The 18,255-nt window shown below is 44.0% G+C and overlaps 1 protein-coding gene across 1 annotated transcript; it reads right to left on the bottom strand.

Annotated features, from left to right (window-relative positions):
- Positions 1-1,910: 1,910 nt before the first annotated feature.
- Positions 1,911-14,672, bottom strand: LOC147210990 (sodium/potassium-transporting ATPase subunit alpha-1). Its single transcript, XM_086119772.1, has 23 exons — positions 14,507-14,672; positions 14,126-14,236; positions 11,943-12,002; positions 11,150-11,251; positions 10,957-11,058; positions 10,764-10,877; positions 10,554-10,688; positions 10,329-10,446; positions 9,985-10,253; positions 9,599-9,907; positions 9,051-9,185; positions 8,602-8,794; positions 8,196-8,371; positions 7,975-8,111; positions 6,633-6,783; positions 6,377-6,545; positions 6,116-6,270; positions 5,911-6,034; positions 5,645-5,790; positions 5,402-5,532; positions 4,753-4,854; positions 3,982-4,073; positions 1,911-2,065 (listed from the first exon to the last, which is right to left on the bottom strand). Exons 1-23 carry the CDS (start codon positions 14,516-14,518, stop codon positions 2,037-2,039), a joined length of 3,072 nt encoding a protein of 1,023 aa, XP_085975898.1. The 5' UTR covers positions 14,519-14,672; the 3' UTR covers positions 1,911-2,036.
- Between the last annotated feature and the right edge of the window lie 3,583 nt (positions 14,673-18,255).

Genomic DNA, 18,255 nt, shown 5'->3' with positions numbered 1-18,255 from the left:
TGTCATTCAGGCTTGAGAAATGTAGTCGGATGGTGACTAAGAGAGGAAAGGTAGTCCGCACTGAAGGGATCTCACTCCCTGAAGGAACAATAGCAGACATTGAGGACAGCTATAAGTACCTCGGTATACCACAAGCCAATGGCAACCTCGAACTGGCAACAAGGAAAGCGGCTATGGCCAAATACCTCCAGCGAGTGAGGCAAGTCCTAAGAAGCCAGCTCAATGGCAAGAATAAGACCCGGGCAATAAACAGCTATGCCCTGCCAGTGATCAGATACCCTGCAGGAATAATAAGGTGGCCAAAGGAAGAGATTCAGACCACGGACGTTAAGACCCGAAAGCTCCTAACCATGCATGGAGGGTTCCAGCCCAAATCCAGCACCCTGAGACTGTACGCAAGCCGAAAGGAAGGAGGCCGGGGACTAGTGAGTGTGAGAGCCACTGTCCAGGATGAAACATCCAAGCTCCATGAATACATCAAGGAGAAGGCTCCAACGGATGACGTACTCAGAGAATGCCTCAGACAATGGGGAACAGAAGATGAGGCGCTGGAAGAGGGACCATCATGGGAGGACAAGCCCCTACACGGGATGTACCACCGGACCATAACTGAAGTGGCCGATCTCAAGAAGTCCTATCAGTGGCTAGAGAGGGCTGGCCTGAAGGACAGCACAGAGGCACTCATCCTGGCTGCTCAGGAGCAGGCCCTGAGCACCAGAGCCATTGAGGCCCAGATATACCACACCAGACAAGACCCAAGGTGTAGGTTGTGCAAAGAGGCACCTGAGACGATCCAACACATAACTGCAGGGTGTAAGATGCTGGCAGGGAAAGCCTACATGGAACGCCATAACCAGGTGGCTGGCATAGTCTACCGAAACATCTGTGCGGAGTATGGACTGGAAACCCCAAGGTCAAAATGGGAAACACCTTCGAAGGTGGTGGAGAATGACAGAGCGAAGATCCTGTGGGACTTCCAGATCCAGACTGACAAGATGGTAATGGCGAACCAACCAGATATCGTGATCATAGATAAAGGGCAGAGGAAAGCCGTTGTAGTGGATGTAGCGGTCCCAAGTGATGGAAACATCAGAAAGAAGGAACACAAGAAACTCGAGAAATACCAAGGGCTCAGAGAGGAGCTGGAGAGAGCCTGGAAGGTAAAGGTGACAGTCGTGCCTGTGGTGGTCGGAGCACTCGGGGCAGTGACCCCCAAACTAGATGAGTGGTTGCAACAGATCCCGGGAACAACATCGGACATCTCAGTCCAGAAATGTGCAGTGCTGGGAACAGCAAGGATATATATATATATATATATATATATATAGGATACTATATATATATACTATATATATATAGTGTGTGAGTGTGAACCTACACAGGAGGAGTGAAGGGTCCTTAATGATGACGAAGGTAAACACAGAGGTGATAGCTTGAGAGGCATCTCAGCTCATTTTCACTTCGGGTCTCGTTGCATGAATGCTCAACAGTGTGACCCTTTGCAAACACAGGCTCTTGAGATAATGGACACACACGTACACACACACACACACACACACACACACTGACACACACGCTGTTTCTGGTTGCTATAGATAACGCTGACACGATTAACAGATGGGATGATTAGTACACTAACAGAATCTCGCCCAGTTAATGTTTTGTATCTTAGGGCTGTTAATATACTCTCCTTTCTTGCTGTGCTCTAACTTTGCATACCACTCTAGGACCCAACTTTTTGGAGCATCTGAGGCAGAAAATCCTTTTGCTTGTTGACCAGACGTGATTCACTGGTGCATAACCGCTGACCCTTAAAACCCCTCCTACCCTCCAAGTGCAACTTCCACCCCTGCACATGTCCCATGAAGCAAAAATAAAAGCATGTTGACAGAAATAAGTCACAAGTAGCCTTGTTTTACATAATAGTTGGGTGATGTTTATTGACATGTAAATCAAGGAAATTAGCTTATTGATGGAATCTGTGTGGTTCCTCAAGCTTGTATGTAACATGACAGTAAATAATGTCCCACTCGGGCTCAGTAGTAGGTCTCCTGCTCCACCCAACCTAGAAATCAAAGGAGACACAATTAATTCGCAACTTTGCCAGAAGGTCACACAAAGAGTATTCTCTAAGGATGCACAATTATTGACCAGAGAATTATCGGGCCGATATTAAGAATTATGACCTCATATGATCAAATCCGATAACATTAGAAAAAAGATGATTAATTAATTTAAAAAAACCAAAAATAAAGATGAAAATTCAATCTTATGAAGCAGTACTTTAAGGTGTGTTGAGCTCACATCAAACAAGCATGGCATCGTGTTTTCCACAAGGAGGGGAATAAAATTGAGCTTCAACACAACATATCTTATCGGCCACTAAAACATTGCTACGACGGTGTTTTGAAAGCCCACAAACACACCTGCGCTTTAAAGGGACTACCCGAAAGCTATTCCTGAAGAAGATCGTAAACATTTTGCCAGAGATAACTCGAGGGCTAAAACAATTTTAATTTCATTAGGGAAATGATGGGTGCTTGAAAATCAATTTGTTACCATCGTTGAGGGCTCTGGCTTTTGTCAATTAATAAACCACTGAAAAATGGAAATAAGCAGACGAGCACCATGACTGATTTATGGATGTGATGTTAGCCTGGCTAGTTTTGCTAGCATGCTAGGTCTGACCCCGCGGTGGGTGGATGAGAACTTCAAACTCTACAGGGCGGTGTGATATGGAGAGTTCAGCTGTGCATCCACTGTATGTTTTTTTTCAATTCACATTTTCAGCTTGCAATCCTTTTTAGTGCTCTTTATGAATCATTATCCAAGAGTTTGTGGATTCCTAGAAGACTTTATTTTATTTTATTTTATTTTATTTTTTTATCAGTCATGTGCATTCAGGACAGTGACAGAGTAGTTCTTTCAGCAAAAGAACATCTAGAAGGGGATCTGCATTTTCAATCATGGGTCTATGACTATCGGTACTCATTTGCATGTACATGCCAGGTGATATTCATTCCCTGTATCTTTTATCTTATGCACTGAGCTGAATATTTGAGAATTTCTCCTTCAGGTGTGCACAAACTAGTTAACTCAAAAAATGAACCCGCCATCCGTTATCGGTTTCAGTTTTGAGAAACAAGAATTTTACGGGATCTGTTTGAAAAATATATATATACCGTGTGTCCCTAGTATACTCATAATAAATACTGGCAATATCACCATCTCATGATGAATGTGACCACTGTTGCTGTTACAGTTAATAAAAGATTAATTCCGTTGAGATGAGGCGGATGTTGCAGTTGTTGCATGAATCCCTGAGATAATAGCATCATCCTTGAGCAAAAAAAATAAATAATAAAAAATAGGGAGAATCTAATTTTGTTGAGCCTCTTCCAAACCAACTTTTATGAATGTTGAGCTGCACTAAAAATGTTTTAGGTTGGAATGTTTGGTTTTAGTTGTGATCGTGACACAGTCACGTTGCTCACCATGGATGGGCAGCACTCACCCATGTGTGCCGCAAGGCTCAGATGTAGCGCGTGCACGCACCCACGCAAGCACGCATACGCATACGCATACACACACACACACACACACACTGTGTATCGAAACGCAGCTGCATCATCATAAGCCTGCATACTGGTTCTGCTTGTTTCATTCAGGCAGTGGGTAGAATCAAGCATTAACAATGGCTGAGTTGAGAGTTCAAATCCCACAAGAACCCACCATCTGCTCAGGCTCGCTGATCCGCACTGAGTCATTGAATGTTGTAAATGCATGCACATATTGGGTCAGCCTTGCTATGAATGCTGGAATGCTGATGTCACGCCAGTATGGAATGAAAAGTACTGCCACCAGTTCACTTCTTTGCTACATGCATTAAACTATGTGCATGTTAATGGTTGATAAACAACAACCACATTTAGCAATCATTCTTCAAACATCTGATAGAAGAGGGAAAAAAAATCATCTTACCGCCTGGGTTGCGTCTGAGGATGTATCTTCTAGCCTCATCATAGACGAAGATCAGCAGTGAATAGGGGAAGGCACAGAACCACCAGCACGGCCTGACGTCATAGACAGACAGCCACAGAGTTTAGACATGACAAATGATGGGAAGGTGAGTTGTTAAATTTTGTGTCCTGTACCACATTCTACACGGGTTGCAGTTTTAGGGGTACAACAGCATGTCCCTGGTGGTAACCTCAACGATTTTACTTGTGAGCCCATGACCCTGGGATTTTAATTTGTTCAACATGGAAAAATACTTGCCTTTTAGGACCAGGGTTCAAAAAGTTACCTTGCAGTATTGTTTCTATCGACACAAATGTTTGTCATTTTGTCAAGTGTATTATTGAAGAATCAAAACAACGTCAAAATATAAAGTGGTTTAAAAGAATGCATGAAAATATGCTATACATAGAGAATGGGCAAGGGTATGAATGGGGGAGAGATACAGTATACCAAATTGTGCATAACGGTAGTTAGTTTGGCCCCATCCAAAGCCTTCTCCCAGGTGGACAAGCCTAATAATCCCCTCATGCACCCGAAAGGCATCCGAAGCAGTGACTCTACTCTGAGTCCCTCTCAGATAACAAAGGGTGAACTTTGCCTTTTGGCTCATTACAGTTCACCGCGAAAGAACAGTACAGCAACAATTTATCTGTCAATGGTGAACAAAACCTCACACAAAGGCGTTGAAAAGGAATATTGGGACATTGTTAGTGATTGTGCATATTTACTCACTTGAGAGGGTACATTCTTAGGGCAACGTCCATGCCAGGGCAGTATGATAAGAAAGCAGCCAGGGCTGTCTCTTCAAACAGTCCAAAGATAAGTATGCGGTTCCTGGGGGGAAAAATAATTAGCACAGTTAGTTCTGTTAGCTTTTACTTGTGAAAACTCTGCGAGAGGCAAGATGGCCAGTCCACCCCGCTCACCATCTAATCTAAAAGGTGCTTTCTACTTGAGATGGGCACTCCATCAGTATTGACAGTTGACAGACACACTGGCGGACCGGTGAAATTTATTGATGGAAGTGCAGTTAGAATAACATGACGGACTGACAATTACAGTTTGGTTCGGCTTGAAAAAATGATGAAATGACAAATTGACCGGCAAAATTTGGTAAATTGCCCATTTCTGATTTGTATCACCAGCTTTTTGAGTGATTCAGTTGGAAATGACTTGTGTGAATACACAAGTATCGTAATCCCCGCCCTCTAGTCATTTTCATGTTTTTTTTTTGTTTTAAAGTGTGTATATGTAAATAAAAGTGAGTTCTGCAAATTTTCTGTTGGTGCAAAATTTGTTTTTTTGCATATGATTATTGCCATGAAGAATAAACATTAGCTTCAACAGAAACAGCTCTTTCATCGTACAAACACGGACATACTTCATGCCCTGCTGCAGGATAGAGTTCCTCCTGGTCTTGCAGATTATCAAATCGGCCCATTGCACAATGACAATACTGGCGAAAAAGGCTGTGTGGCATGTGAACTCAACAATCTTCCTTCGCTCGTATGTCTGGATGGAAACAAAACAGACAAACAAAATCAAATGCCATTCGGGCCCTTTCCGAAACAAATGTATAATTTTAGGCTTTTGAAAGTCACTGCTTTCGATGAGCATCACTGACCCATTGCTGCCCGTAGCTGTCCTCCAGGTCATTTACATGTTTGTCATCCCAGAGCACTCGAATTCCCAATAAGTCCATGGGCAGGAAGCCGTTCTCTGCCAGGATCACAAAGTACGTGAAGAAGCCTGCCGTGGCCTGCATCATACCTGGTGGAGGATCACAACACAGAACTTCAGAACTGAGACATAAAGCAATACAGAGGAGCTTTCTGTCTGTAAGAGACAAGCTGGGTATTTATTTTCCGGGTTCAAGCAGAATAAAGGTACCAATTTGTCCATAGGCGATGCTGATAAGCCTCTCGTTCACGAGTTTGTCTGTTTTGGGATTTCTCGGCTGTCTCTTCATGATATCACTCTCGGCTGCTTCGTATGCCAGGGAGATGGCAGGAACCTGGGGAGTGGTGAACAAGGCTACTTACTTGGACACAAATGCCGCAGCGGAAAGTTGGGACCAAAGTTTGTCAGTTCCCACCATGTCAGTTCCCAGGTCGATACAGAGGATAGTGACGGTTCCCAAAGGCAGGGGGATATTAGCAATGATAAAGAAGAGGAAGGGCGAAATCTCAGGGATGTTGCTGGTGAGTGTGTAAGCGATGGACTTCTTCAAGTTGTCAAAAATCAGGCGGCCTGAGCAATGGAATACAAGCAAACAAACATGTTTATATTACTCACCGACGGAGGAGCCAACATGACCGTGCAACTGACAAGTGTCATCTGAAAAACACCACATTACCTTCTTCAACTCCTGTAACAATAGAGGCAAAGTTGTCATCCAGCAGGATCATGTCAGCCGCCTGCTTGGAGACGTCAGATCCGGCAATCCCCATCGCGACACCAATGTCAGCCTTCTTCAGCGCTGGAGAGTCATTGACGCCATCACCAGTCACGGCAACAATGGCTCCCTGGATGGTGAAGCGCGACCAACAGATTTAGGGAGCTGTCAGCAACTTTTTCAAAAGAGTTGCCATGCATACGACTGAATTTCCGACCTGTCGCTGGCAGCCCTCCACAATGATCAGTTTCTGCTGCGGGGAGGTTCTGGCAAAGACAATCTCGGTGTGGTGCCTCAGGATGTCGTCAAGCTGCTCTGAGGTCATCTCCTTCAGCTCCCCACCGTGGACAACACAGGCCTTAGCGTCTCTGAACAGGGAATCAAAGTAGCATGAGCTGACATCCTGGTTTGGTTCAGTTAACTGCAATACAGCTTTTTCCATTTTACAGGGCTGAAACATACTGTCTGTGAACAGCACCGCCCTGCTTTTCAACACACATTGACTGGATGACAGAGAATTGTTGTTTTTGTGTTGTCAATAAAGGATAAGAAAAAAAATGCACATTTTGAAATGCCATGGTTTATAATGGTTTGAGAAATGATGATATTTGTGGTATGTTATTTTACATCCTGCCAAAATAATTTGCTGTGGAAGCCCAAGGCAGATCATCATTTATTGTTTCAACTTGTGCCATAGTCAAGTGAATTGTGAATTGAACTGAAGCGCTTTGTGAAAATGTGGCTCAGGGTACCAAAATAACTGAACCCGAAGGTAACATGTGCTGACACACTTTTGTTTGGGTAACAAATAAAGTTGTTTGGTACCCAATGAGGGGAGCTAAACACTGCAGCACAATGAATGGAAAGAGAAGATGCCGATCACAGTTTGTGCGAGTACAAAATATGGGGCAAAAGAAGAAGAAAAGTGAACCAGAAAAAAAGTTTGAGAGCCACCTCATAAATGCAGACAATGAATCGCTTCATACTCTTTGAGTGGCAGCTGCGGCGCTTTATCTCACTGACATAAGCCTCTTTCGCACAAACCATCTAAGCCGATGGTTTCACATCTTTTTCACGGCTGTCCTGTGTGTCTGATACTGGTATACAGTATTGGGGTTGAAGTCGACGCAGCAATTTACCGGCTTCAGATATAATATCAGAGGTTTAACAGAGGTAGAAAGACGCAATGCGTGAAGTTGTGTGACCAGCTTTGGTGCGTTGTCCCTGAAATGGACAAGTGGAATAAATGCTGGCTCACTGTCACAACTTTGATTAGCCAACTTCCCGGAAATACAGGGTGAAAACATTTTAAAGGAAAGAAAAAAGATTTGCTCCACGGTGAAGGCAATCAAGTTACAAATTCTGAAGGCGTAGCAGAGTGATGAATGTGTTTATGAAAGTCCAGATTTATTTGTCTGCAATGACTCAGGGGTAAAAGCATTTGTGCTGAGTGCGGTGCAGAAGGTGATTTAAAGATCAGCTTCAGAAAGACGCTATATTTTAAATGTTGCGAGTATTTCAAAATACCAACCGTCAGAAGGTCTGAGATGAGTACAAACCTGGGATTGACTTCGGATACTGGAACATTCAAGCGAGCCGCAATGTCTTCAACTGTCTCGTTGCCCTCAGAGATGATGCCAACGCCCTTGGCGATGGCTTTGGCCGTGATTGGATGATCGCCTGTTACCATAATAACCTTTGGGAGTTGAGGAAGGTAAAATTGTTGATGGAATGAGTGACAATGGACACAATTCGTCTGCACTTTCGAGTGTAATTTTACCTTGATTCCAGCGCTCCTGCATTTTCCAACAGCATCTGGCACAGCGGCACGAGGAGGATCAATCATGGACATAAGGCCAATGAAGCACAACTTCTCGGTAGGAAAGTTGACCTCATCGGTGTCAAATGCAAAGCCCTCTGGGAACTGGTCATCAGGCAAATTGAAATGGCAAAAACCTGAAAGTGTTTGATATCATTTAGACATCCATTTCTATCCATATCACCAGTCAGTCAGACAAATCACACTCACAGGCAATGTAGATTTGTAATTGAACGTAACATGCTGTTTATGATTTTGAACTGATGGAGAAATCCAGATTGGCCAGAGAAAACTCACAAAACATCCAATGGCTATTTTTCCGGGGCCCATTCCTGACCTCGGGTTTTGGATTTTTCCAAGGACTTACCAAGCACTCTTTCTCCAAGTCCTCCGAGCTCAACATAGGCATTTTGGAAAGCGTCTTTCATTTCCTCATCGAGTGGTTGTTCTTTGCCTTGTATCATGATGGTGGAGCAGCGATCCAAAATTCTCTCTGGAGCACCCTTCATGACCAGCAGATGTTTGGTCTCTCCAGAGGTTGAGTTCTTATGGATGGAGAGCTGCAAAACAAGTCAGGTAAACCTTATTTTTAAACGCAAGCCAGACGTTCACGACGTTTGAAGACAGACGTTTGCAGTGTCATGGGATGTTAAGCAGGTCAATATATAAACGCAAAATAACATTCCATTGTCCCTTTGATGGACCTTATTAACTGTCCAAAAATGGCTGAGTAAGGCAAATGAAGAATCCGTCCACCAGGGAGCATATGTGAGCGGATTATCTGCATTCATTTTTTTCCTTTTTTTTGCTGTTTACCTGGTACTTGTTGGTGGAGTTGAAGGGGATTTCGGCAATCTTTTGGTATTTCTCTCGCATGCCTTTGACAGATCCACAGCACAACTCAATGCATTTGAGCAGAGCGGCCTCAGAGGCGTCACCAGCTACATCCCTCTGTCAATTGAAAGTAGTCAGATCAGTGGACACATTACAACCACAAGTGCTATTTTGCATACTTTTTGGAAACCAATCTGGAATATCTGCCAAGGAACTAAAGCCGTTTATGAAAACGTTTCATTAAACAGAAAGCTTTTCATGAAGATTTGTTGATCACTTGGTTTGCAGTGGCTTTCTTCCCCGTTCATACTGCTGAGAACCTCAACGTGTGTCTTTGATTTAATCAACACCTAAATATTACTGGGTCAGTGACATCAGCTTTGTCCACCAATTAATTAAACACGGCTTTATAACAAAGTTATAGATATCCTTGTCTATTGGTCAATTATTCACACTTTTTTTCTTTCTTTTTTGCAGCACAAACCAAAAAGTCCAGGATCTGATGCAGTGAAGAAATAACGAGTTAATACCTTTAGGATGGGGATGTTGCTCTGCTCTGCCAGGAAGACAGCACGATTACAGAGTCCAGCAATTCTGGCCAGGGCAGCCCAGGACTCAGAGCTCCTGTCAAAGGATGTCCCACTTTGGTTCTCAGTCGTGTCTGCCTCGTGGATCTGGTTATCAAACCACATGTGGGCAACGGTCATCCTGTTTTGGGTCAAGGTGCCAGTCTTGTCTGAGCAGATGGTGGAGGTGGAGCCGAGGGTCTCAACGGCTTCCAGATTCTTCACCAAGCAATTCTTCTTGGCCATACGCTTGGCAGTCAGAGTCAAACATACCTGACGACATCCAGTGTTATGGTGGCATTCAAACAATTAAAAACAAGTTAGTAGAGTTGAACTCCCACAAAACTCACAGTGACAGTTGCCAGGAGGCCCTCCGGCACATTGGCGACGATGATACCAATGAGGAAGATGACGGCTTCCAGCCACCCATACCCAAGAATGAGGGAGAGAATGAAAAAGGACACACCCAGGAAGACTGCTACACCAGTGATAATATGGATGAAGTGCTCGATCTCAATGGCAATGGGAGTTTTGCCGCCTTCCAAACTGGATGCCAGGGTCGCGATGCGACCCATGACGGTGCGGTCTCCTGTGTTGATGACGATTCCTCTGGCTGTGCCTGTAGAAAGTTTTTTCAAGGTCATTCAAGATTCTAGAAACTAATACCTTGCTGATGGTTTGTCGGAAGCGAGACCTTCGACGCAGTTGGTGGAGAAGAAAGCAATGTTCCTCGTCTCCAGCGGGTTGTCGTTGGAGAAGTCTGGCGTACGGGTCTGTGGCTCCGATTCACCAGTCAAAGAGGAGTTGTCCACCTGGACGGCGAGAGCCATGGTGAAATCAACAAAAAAATGCATTATAAGATCGCCTGATTTAAAACAGCATGCCAAACAAAGGCCTGTTTCATGAGATGAATACTAACCTTGCAACCATGGGCAGAGATGATTCGTAGATCCGCGGGAATCCTGTCGCCACCTTTTACCTCCACTAGGTCTCCTGCCACCACATCCTCTGCATTTACGTGGTTCTTCTCTCCGTCACGGATAACCAAGGCTTGCTGTGTATGAAACATGAAGGCAGGTCATCTTTGGCGCCTCAGTGTGAAAGTTGATGTGGATTAGTCGAAGCTCACCTGCGGGACAAGATTTTTGAAGGACTCCATGATCTTGGAGCTCTTGGCCTCTTGGTAGTAGGAGAAGCAGCCGGTGATGATGACGACAGCGGAGAGCACAACACCCAGGTACAACTGCAAGAGCAGGAATTGTTTAACAAACGGTGTTGATCAAACATGCTTAACTCACTCGCGTTCACAAAGACTGTTTTACGTTATCATTGGCGGGTTCATCTTCAGAGGCAGCCTGGATGCCATATGCAAGGAAGCAGAGAATGGCGCCAATCCAGAGCAACATCGAGAAACCTCCAAAAAGCTAGCAAGGACATATTTGGAATTCACAATGAACACGGTGGAGAAATTGTTCATATTGAATCAATTCAATCCAGAATGTAAATTCATTTCACCTGTCTACAGAACTTCACCCACTCAGGGGTAGTGGGTGGCGGCGTGAGAGCGTTCGGACCATCCCGGAGCAGGATCTCCTTTGCTCTGGTGGAGGACAGACCCTAAACAGGTGTGAAACAATTATAAGAATTCAAAAAGAATAATTCATTGAATGAGCGTGTACAGTATGGCAAAATGGGGAGAAGAATTAAAGTTTGATACAGTTAAAAAAAAAAAAAAAAAGTTGCTGTGTCCAAAATTAAATGTGTGATAATGGCAAGGAGAAAGGTTGTGTTATTCTGGAACAGTTTGTATTCAGACTCTCAGGTCAAGGTCATGCTTTTGTTGTAGAGCAAAAAAAAAAAAAAAAAGTGGGAGTCAATGAGAATGAAGACTTTGTTTTGGGGAAAACTGAGACAGGTCAAGTTTCAGGAGATAATCAACATCAGTCCAGTGTCTGGTTTATGTGATGGTGTATTGTGCTTGTAGTCGGATCCCATTCGTGCTCAGCCAGGTCGCCCTCAAGCTGAAATTTGTTTGACAAAATGAATAAAGAAATTGCTAACTGAAGGCACCCATGTCTATTAAGACCCGAGGAGACGTAAGATGGAACAGAGATGAATTCAAAATGATAACATTTAATATAATCATCCGTAAATCTATTTTCTACCACTATATTAATATCGTCGAGGGACAAGTATGTACATGCTGCCGGTGAGTGTTTTTGTTTATCGCAGTATTTGAATCGGTTTTGTTCTGTCTTGTTTAGGCATGAACACAAGAACCGTAAGACACATTCTAATCTAAACTCACCCTCGCCAGGTCGGTTCCGTACTTCCTATGAAGTTCATCCAAGGTGAGCTTGTGGTCATCCTAAATTAGAAGAAGAGAGAGTGAGAAAGATTTTCAGTAGGAATCCCCTTTGGAGAACAATTGACCGTCATTTCCTCGAAAGGGAACTCCAAGATGACAGCTAAGATGCAGGCTAAGAGTCTGCTGAAAGAAATTTCCACCCAATGAACCACTGCTGCACCAGAAGATTGCTTAAGTGCTTGGCATTTAACAATAGCCGTGTCAACATGGCTTACACACTGCTTCATGTGTTTACTTAGTAAAGTGATGTAACCAAGAGGGATATGAGTGAGGGATATGAACAAGAGGCTCTGACGTGCATGCATGCGCCTACACAGCATCTGTGTTTGAACGCCCACAAGTAAAAAGCAAGATGTAATTCGGATGATAAACCACCGGTCCTCGGTCTAATTCCAGCCTCTAAATTTGATGGCACTCAAAGGCATTTTAAGCATTTTTCAAAGTTCAGACATTAAATAAGAATGCAGCCTCAGTCTTCATTCAAGAGAAGATGTGGCACCATTGAGATACATATGCAGGCATCTCCATTCATGACTCACTGTGTACATTTGCATTAAAGAATGAAATAATCATTAACAGTTTCATCATTGTTTCACTAATGCCGCAGCTGTTTCTTTCCTTTGAGAAACAACGGCAAACTTTAATGGAAAAGCTTTTGAAAAGGTTACTGAATAATAGGGATGGGTCTGGGTGACGCCAAGCTGCTGATCCAGTCGTTGTGGTTCCACTATGCCCTTCGGTGGTGCGAGGACTTTGAGTTCAAGTTCAGACATACTGAGGCTCATAATCATTAATATTTCATCCGAAGAGCAATTTTATTGCCTGTGTACTTTAAATTCAGCTGCAATGGGTAGACACATTCGTGGGACTCTTTCAAAATACGGTAGAGGCCACCAACCATAGAACATGCTGTACATGCATAGAAAGATGCTTAGTAAGCTGATCTCAACCAGCACTGATCAATGTGACCTTGTCAACGTCACTTAAGACAACTGATCAAACATTATTCAAAGAAAGACGCAAAAAAAAATGTCTGAACATTTTATATTATTTGAGTGGGAGTTGGACTGTATTAGACGTGTGCACATTTTCAGCACGACGTCTTTGATTCGCTCCTCTTTCACCTATAACTGTTTCAAACAACAAAGTGTATGCAGGAAAAGTGGTTAAGATTGCACGACTGTCTATGTCTTACGTGTTTTACTGTTTTATTTTGTCATTTTATGTTAACTTTTCTTTTGATGGCGGCGCGGGCACCCGTAGTGCGTCTTGTTGTCTGGTTGAGAGGGAAGAAATTTCATCTGTGCTGTATGTTGCACATTTGACAATAAAGTTGTACTTGACTTGACTTGACTGTGAAAATGTGTATTCATTCCTGGTTTTTAACTTTGTGCTCACAAACGACCACATCATGACCTGACCCAGTGAAGGACATTGTCAGATCTGAAGGTTACACTCTCCTTAGTTCCTTCCTTCAGAACACAGACAGAATATTTGCAAAGCTCCTCTTGCCAAGTGGCAAATACTTGATTGTGGCTATCGACTGGGACACAGAACTTCTCTGTGTATTTACACAAAACATTTTTTTTTTCTTGATGTAAACTTGGAACTGTTTTGTGACCTTGACAAAATTATAACACTTCTTCATGCCTTAAAAAGCCCTGAAAGCACTGACAGGCATTCCTGCGTCTCTTCCAACACAGAACGTGTCAAATTTAATATTCTCTTGTGCAACAACACAGAGCAGTTACACTTGAGCAACTATGTTTACACAAAAAGCGTCAAGTTAGTGTTTCTGTGCTGCTTCTAATGGCTAGTACTGCTTCCCTCAGAGGTTGAATAACTTACAGCGTGTGAAATGACTAACACGTGACGGCGCTTATATCCGTTTAGAAGGCAGCTCTTGTGAAATTGAGGGCACACAGCCTCCTTTCATGTGACTACGCCATGAGGTCAAAGCCGAGTGTTTGTCCAGGCCATGACGGTGACCAATGGCAGCCAACGGTGGCGTGACAGAGCCTTAGATGGGTCATGCATGACTCCAGGCAGGACGGTTTGGTTTTCGGGTTCAGAAAGGTGGCCACATTTCATGCCTTTTCCGGCCATTTACGCAGAGAACTCACCAAATCCACTTCTTTCTTCAGGTCATCCATATTCTTTTTATCCTTCGCCTTCTTGCTTTTCTTGCTCTCGCCATCAGAGGTTGCTGCCAGTTTGTACTCATCTTTCCCTCTCTGGATCAAAAAGATAAGAGGGACAAAATGAGCCTTGGTGAAGGAATGGGCAAATATGCGAGAAATTGCTGCCCCTTTGTTTCTCAAACACTCAGACAGACATGTTCTAATTATCTGTTGAAAGTCAGTCCGTCAGGCAACACTTTGAAAAGACCCCCACATGCAAAAAATAGCTGAAAGCAAAACTTAGCCGAGCATAACCTCAAACGGAGCCACAAGACTTCAACAAAACTAGGCCAAAGCATGTGAGCAACAAGTTCCAATACTTACTCCCAGCCCCATACTTGCAGTGTCAGTCCGAGAACAGCCAATCCAATTGTCTTTAAGTTCAACTTTGCTACTCCGCCTCTCTCTCTCTCTCTCTCTCTCTCTCTCTCTCTCTCTCTCTCTCTCTCTCTCTCCCCCACAAGCCCTACGTTTCCCTCTCTCGCCCAAGCAGAGAAGATAGGCTGCTTGACATTAGCATACATTTATACCTACCTGTCAAGGGAAAGGGGGGGTCGAAGGAGGAGTTTGGGGGAAGGGGAAATTGAAGGAGGTTGGTTGTGTGTGACTGGGGGTGGTTGAAACCGAACAGGTGAGTAGTGGTGGCGTTCATGGTAGTGGGTGTGGACTTAATGGAAGAGTGCGGAAGAGAAACTTGCCCTTCATTTGCTCCTTAGTCTTTGGCCCAATTTAGGCCTCCTTTCACTCAAGGTTAGTAGAAGGTAAAAGTCCAGGGAGCTCATGTGTTTGACAAAGGGTAAAAGAGACAAAAGGGGGGTGGGGGATGGTCACTTTCCCTGACAGAGCCCCGGAGTCAGATGTCGGAACAAAGTGTCACTCCCAAGCTGAGATAAGATGAAATGTTGAGCTTGTGTGGTGAATGCGACAAACAGATATTTTTCCTGATACATAGGGAAAAATCTGATGTTCTGTTTCAAACAACTGGGTTCAGCACTAACTGAAAAAAATATAGGGGAAAAAAAAGTCATTTTTGCTAGTACTTTGGAGGGAGAGAGCAGGTTTGTGTTTGTGAATAAAACTGAGCTGCTGCTAAAGCAGGAAACACGCACAGGAAGCAGAAGGTTTGTTTGGTTTGCAGGAAGCCGTAAAGCTGAAAAGAGCACGCTTCAATGAATGACTGAGACATGCCATGCCCCCAAAACGTCCTTGAAAATGTTTCCATATGTAAAGGGCAAATAGTGAAGATTATGACATTCTAACATGGGATGGCTGTGTTGTGTGAGTCTCAGTGATCGTTGTGACCCCGAAGGAACAGTGTTTACAATTTTGCCACTTTGAAGCTACATTTCGGGACGTTTCTGGTCCTTCTTGAAACGAGTGTAAATTTCAAGCAAATTTTCGGCAGCCACAAGTAACCTTTCTTCAGAAGTTGGCAACTCTTGGTTAATCTGAGCCCTGTGTCCATTATGAAACCAAGAAGCGCAAGAACCGGCAAGGAGGAAAGGTTGTCCTTGTTGGCTGCTTGTGGTGGAAAAGGAGGAAGGGGGAGGGGTTGGAAGTATTTGTAGTAAACGTCTAACTGTTTATGGTCACAGAGCGGTACAGGGAAGGGGGAGGGGTCAATTGGGGGGGGGGGGGGGGATTCAGTTTATTTTGCTGCACAACCTGTTTTTCTCCTTTATAATCCTCCAATGACAAAGACCCACCAAAAATTATACTGAACTAAGGGGGACAACCACAAAAAAAGGGCCAAATCATTTTCAATCCAAACAAAAATTCAGAATCACAATGCTAGCAGCTCTTTACAGAGCAATAGAACCCTGTGCAGAAAGAGGTTTTTGGTGCAGTTACTGCAAACTGCAGCTCTCCGGGATGCTAGCTAAGAAGTGCTTCACTGCACATCAAGTCACACGTGCAGTAGTCCCTTCGACAAAAGTGCACACCCTTTTTGAGAACACGGAATGGTGACGCTTCCCAGGCCTTTCACTCTTATTTCTTGGGGAATTATCCTACCATTTGCAGGCCAAAACACCAAAGCATACTTTTACCCGGGGCTGATGACGTGGGGAGCAGTTGTTGCTCTTGTTTAACCTTAAACAAAGCCCTCCACGCACAGGTAGCGTGGAAGCTAATAATATGCCCTTTGCAAGCTCGTGGCTGTGAATGAATGATGAGAAGCTTCTCGAGTTTACTGGATAATGTGCAGTAAAAAAGTTTCACCCTCGAGCAGAAATGCTGCCATTCTGGACTTTGGACTATGAGCGGCGTATAGTCCTTTAAAATGTTTAATAATCAAACCAAAGTTTCTACGTTTTACAACTACGTGATAGAGGCTGGACACTGATTGACTATAAGCGCGACCAGGTGTAGATTAGGACAGGTGAACCTCGAGTATGTCACAATTGAACGACAATGAATAATTGGGTTCGGTATCTTGCTTAGAAGCTTTGTCCAAGTCATAACTTTTAACATTGTGGGGAAACATTTATATGACATTTTTCCTCCTCCTCGGGTGAACATGTCAACATTTTTGCATTGAAAAGTTGTGACTCTCATTCATAATCGGGATGTTTTTCTCCATGAATGCATGAAGCTTACAAACAGGCTATGGCATTGTTTTGAAAACAAAGGAGCTTTCATTGTGTTAGTATTACTTGAATATCGAGGGGGCAAAGCAGTACGAGCAGGGTGTTTCTCAAACTCTTGAGCTAAGATGGCGAGTGAATGTCAAGAATAATTTTAGAAATTAAACGACGAGATGCTCTATCCTCGAGTGTGACTTCGACTTGAACCTGTCTGTCTGAAACACTGACAAAAAACAGAAGACAATCTGAAGGTGTCCCTACATTTCCACAGTGGAAACTATTTCAATAATATTCTTACGCTTTGCTTATTATGTGAACCATCCTGTTTTTCCTCCAATAGAGACTTTTGCATGCCTGCGCTAAATTCCCAGCCCTGGTGTTCGTGACAGGCTGAGAAATAATGGAATGTGTCTGTTAGGTCTTATTTTACTTAAGACTGCATGTAGCGCGGAAAATGTTTTGGAGTGGCAGATGAATGGATAAGGTTGCCGCAGGAATCAGTAGAGTCTTTTGCATTAAAAAAAAGAATCAAGGGAAACAGACACACAACTAAACTGTGTGAAGGTCAAATGTGCAAATGATGGCTCAAAACCTTGGAACTAAATGTATACAGTACATATGGACACCATTATTTGGTATGCTAATCAAGCTGAAGACAAAGCTAAGTATCCACAAGTTCCTACTTATCCATTCTGACCAGAACCAAATAATAATTGGCACACACTGGCCCACGTAACACACACACACACACACACACACACACACACACACACACACACACACACACACACACACACACACACACTTACGATGAACTGGTTCCCAGCCAATCGCAGGCAAAGTCGTACAAGCCTTTACACTGACAGTCACAATTAAGCAAGTTCACGTCACCTGCCATGCATGTTTTTGGAATGTGGGAGGTAACCGGAGTACCCGGAGAAAAGCCATGCAGACACAGGGAGGACATGGGGAAAAAAAATCCATATTCACACCATGCGCTGGTCGGATCTTTTTTTCACTGATCTTTGCAGTATGGGCGGCCCGGTAGTCCAGTGGTTAGCACGTTGGCTTCACAGTGCAGAGGTACCGGGTTCAATTCCAGCTCCGGCCTCCCTGTGTGGAGTTTGCATGTTCTCCCCGGGCCTGCGTGGGTTTTCTCCGGGTGCTCCGGTTTCCTCCCACATTCCAAAAACATGCATGGCAGGCTGATTGGACGCTCTAAATTGTCCCTAGGTGTGAGTGTGGGCGTGAATGGTTGTTCGTGTCTGTGTGCCCTGCGATTGGCTGGCAACTGATTCAGGGTGTCCCCGCCTCCTGCCCGAAGACGGCTGGGATAGGCTCCAGCACCCCCCGCGACCCTAGTGAGGATCAAGCGGTTCGGAAAATGGATGGATGGATGGATCTTTGCAGTATGCACGGAAAGTGGCAAGCTTTTCTTTGTAGTCTTGAGGCAGTTGCTGTGAAACCGTGGTTTGTTTGTGGATAGAG

This window comes from Hippocampus guttulatus, chromosome 1 (genome assembly GCF_054856545.1).
Source record: "Hippocampus guttulatus isolate MCC_2025c chromosome 1, RoL_Hgut_1.0, whole genome shotgun sequence".
Lineage (NCBI taxonomy): Eukaryota > Metazoa > Chordata > Actinopteri > Syngnathiformes > Syngnathidae > Hippocampus > Hippocampus guttulatus.
Note: the sequence above shows the minus strand (reverse complement) of the source record. Positions and strands in the feature narration are given on the sequence as shown.

Coding starts and splice junctions, on each gene's coding strand:
- LOC147210990 (XM_086119772.1), bottom strand. Junction 10,447..10,553: donor TCTCTGCCCATGGTTGCAAG/GTTAGTATTCAT, acceptor CTCGCCGTCCAG/GTGGACAACTCCTCTTTGAC. Junction 5,791..5,910: donor CATCGCCTATGGACAAATTG/GTACCTTTATTC, acceptor ATCCTCCACCAG/GTATGATGCAGGCCACGGCA.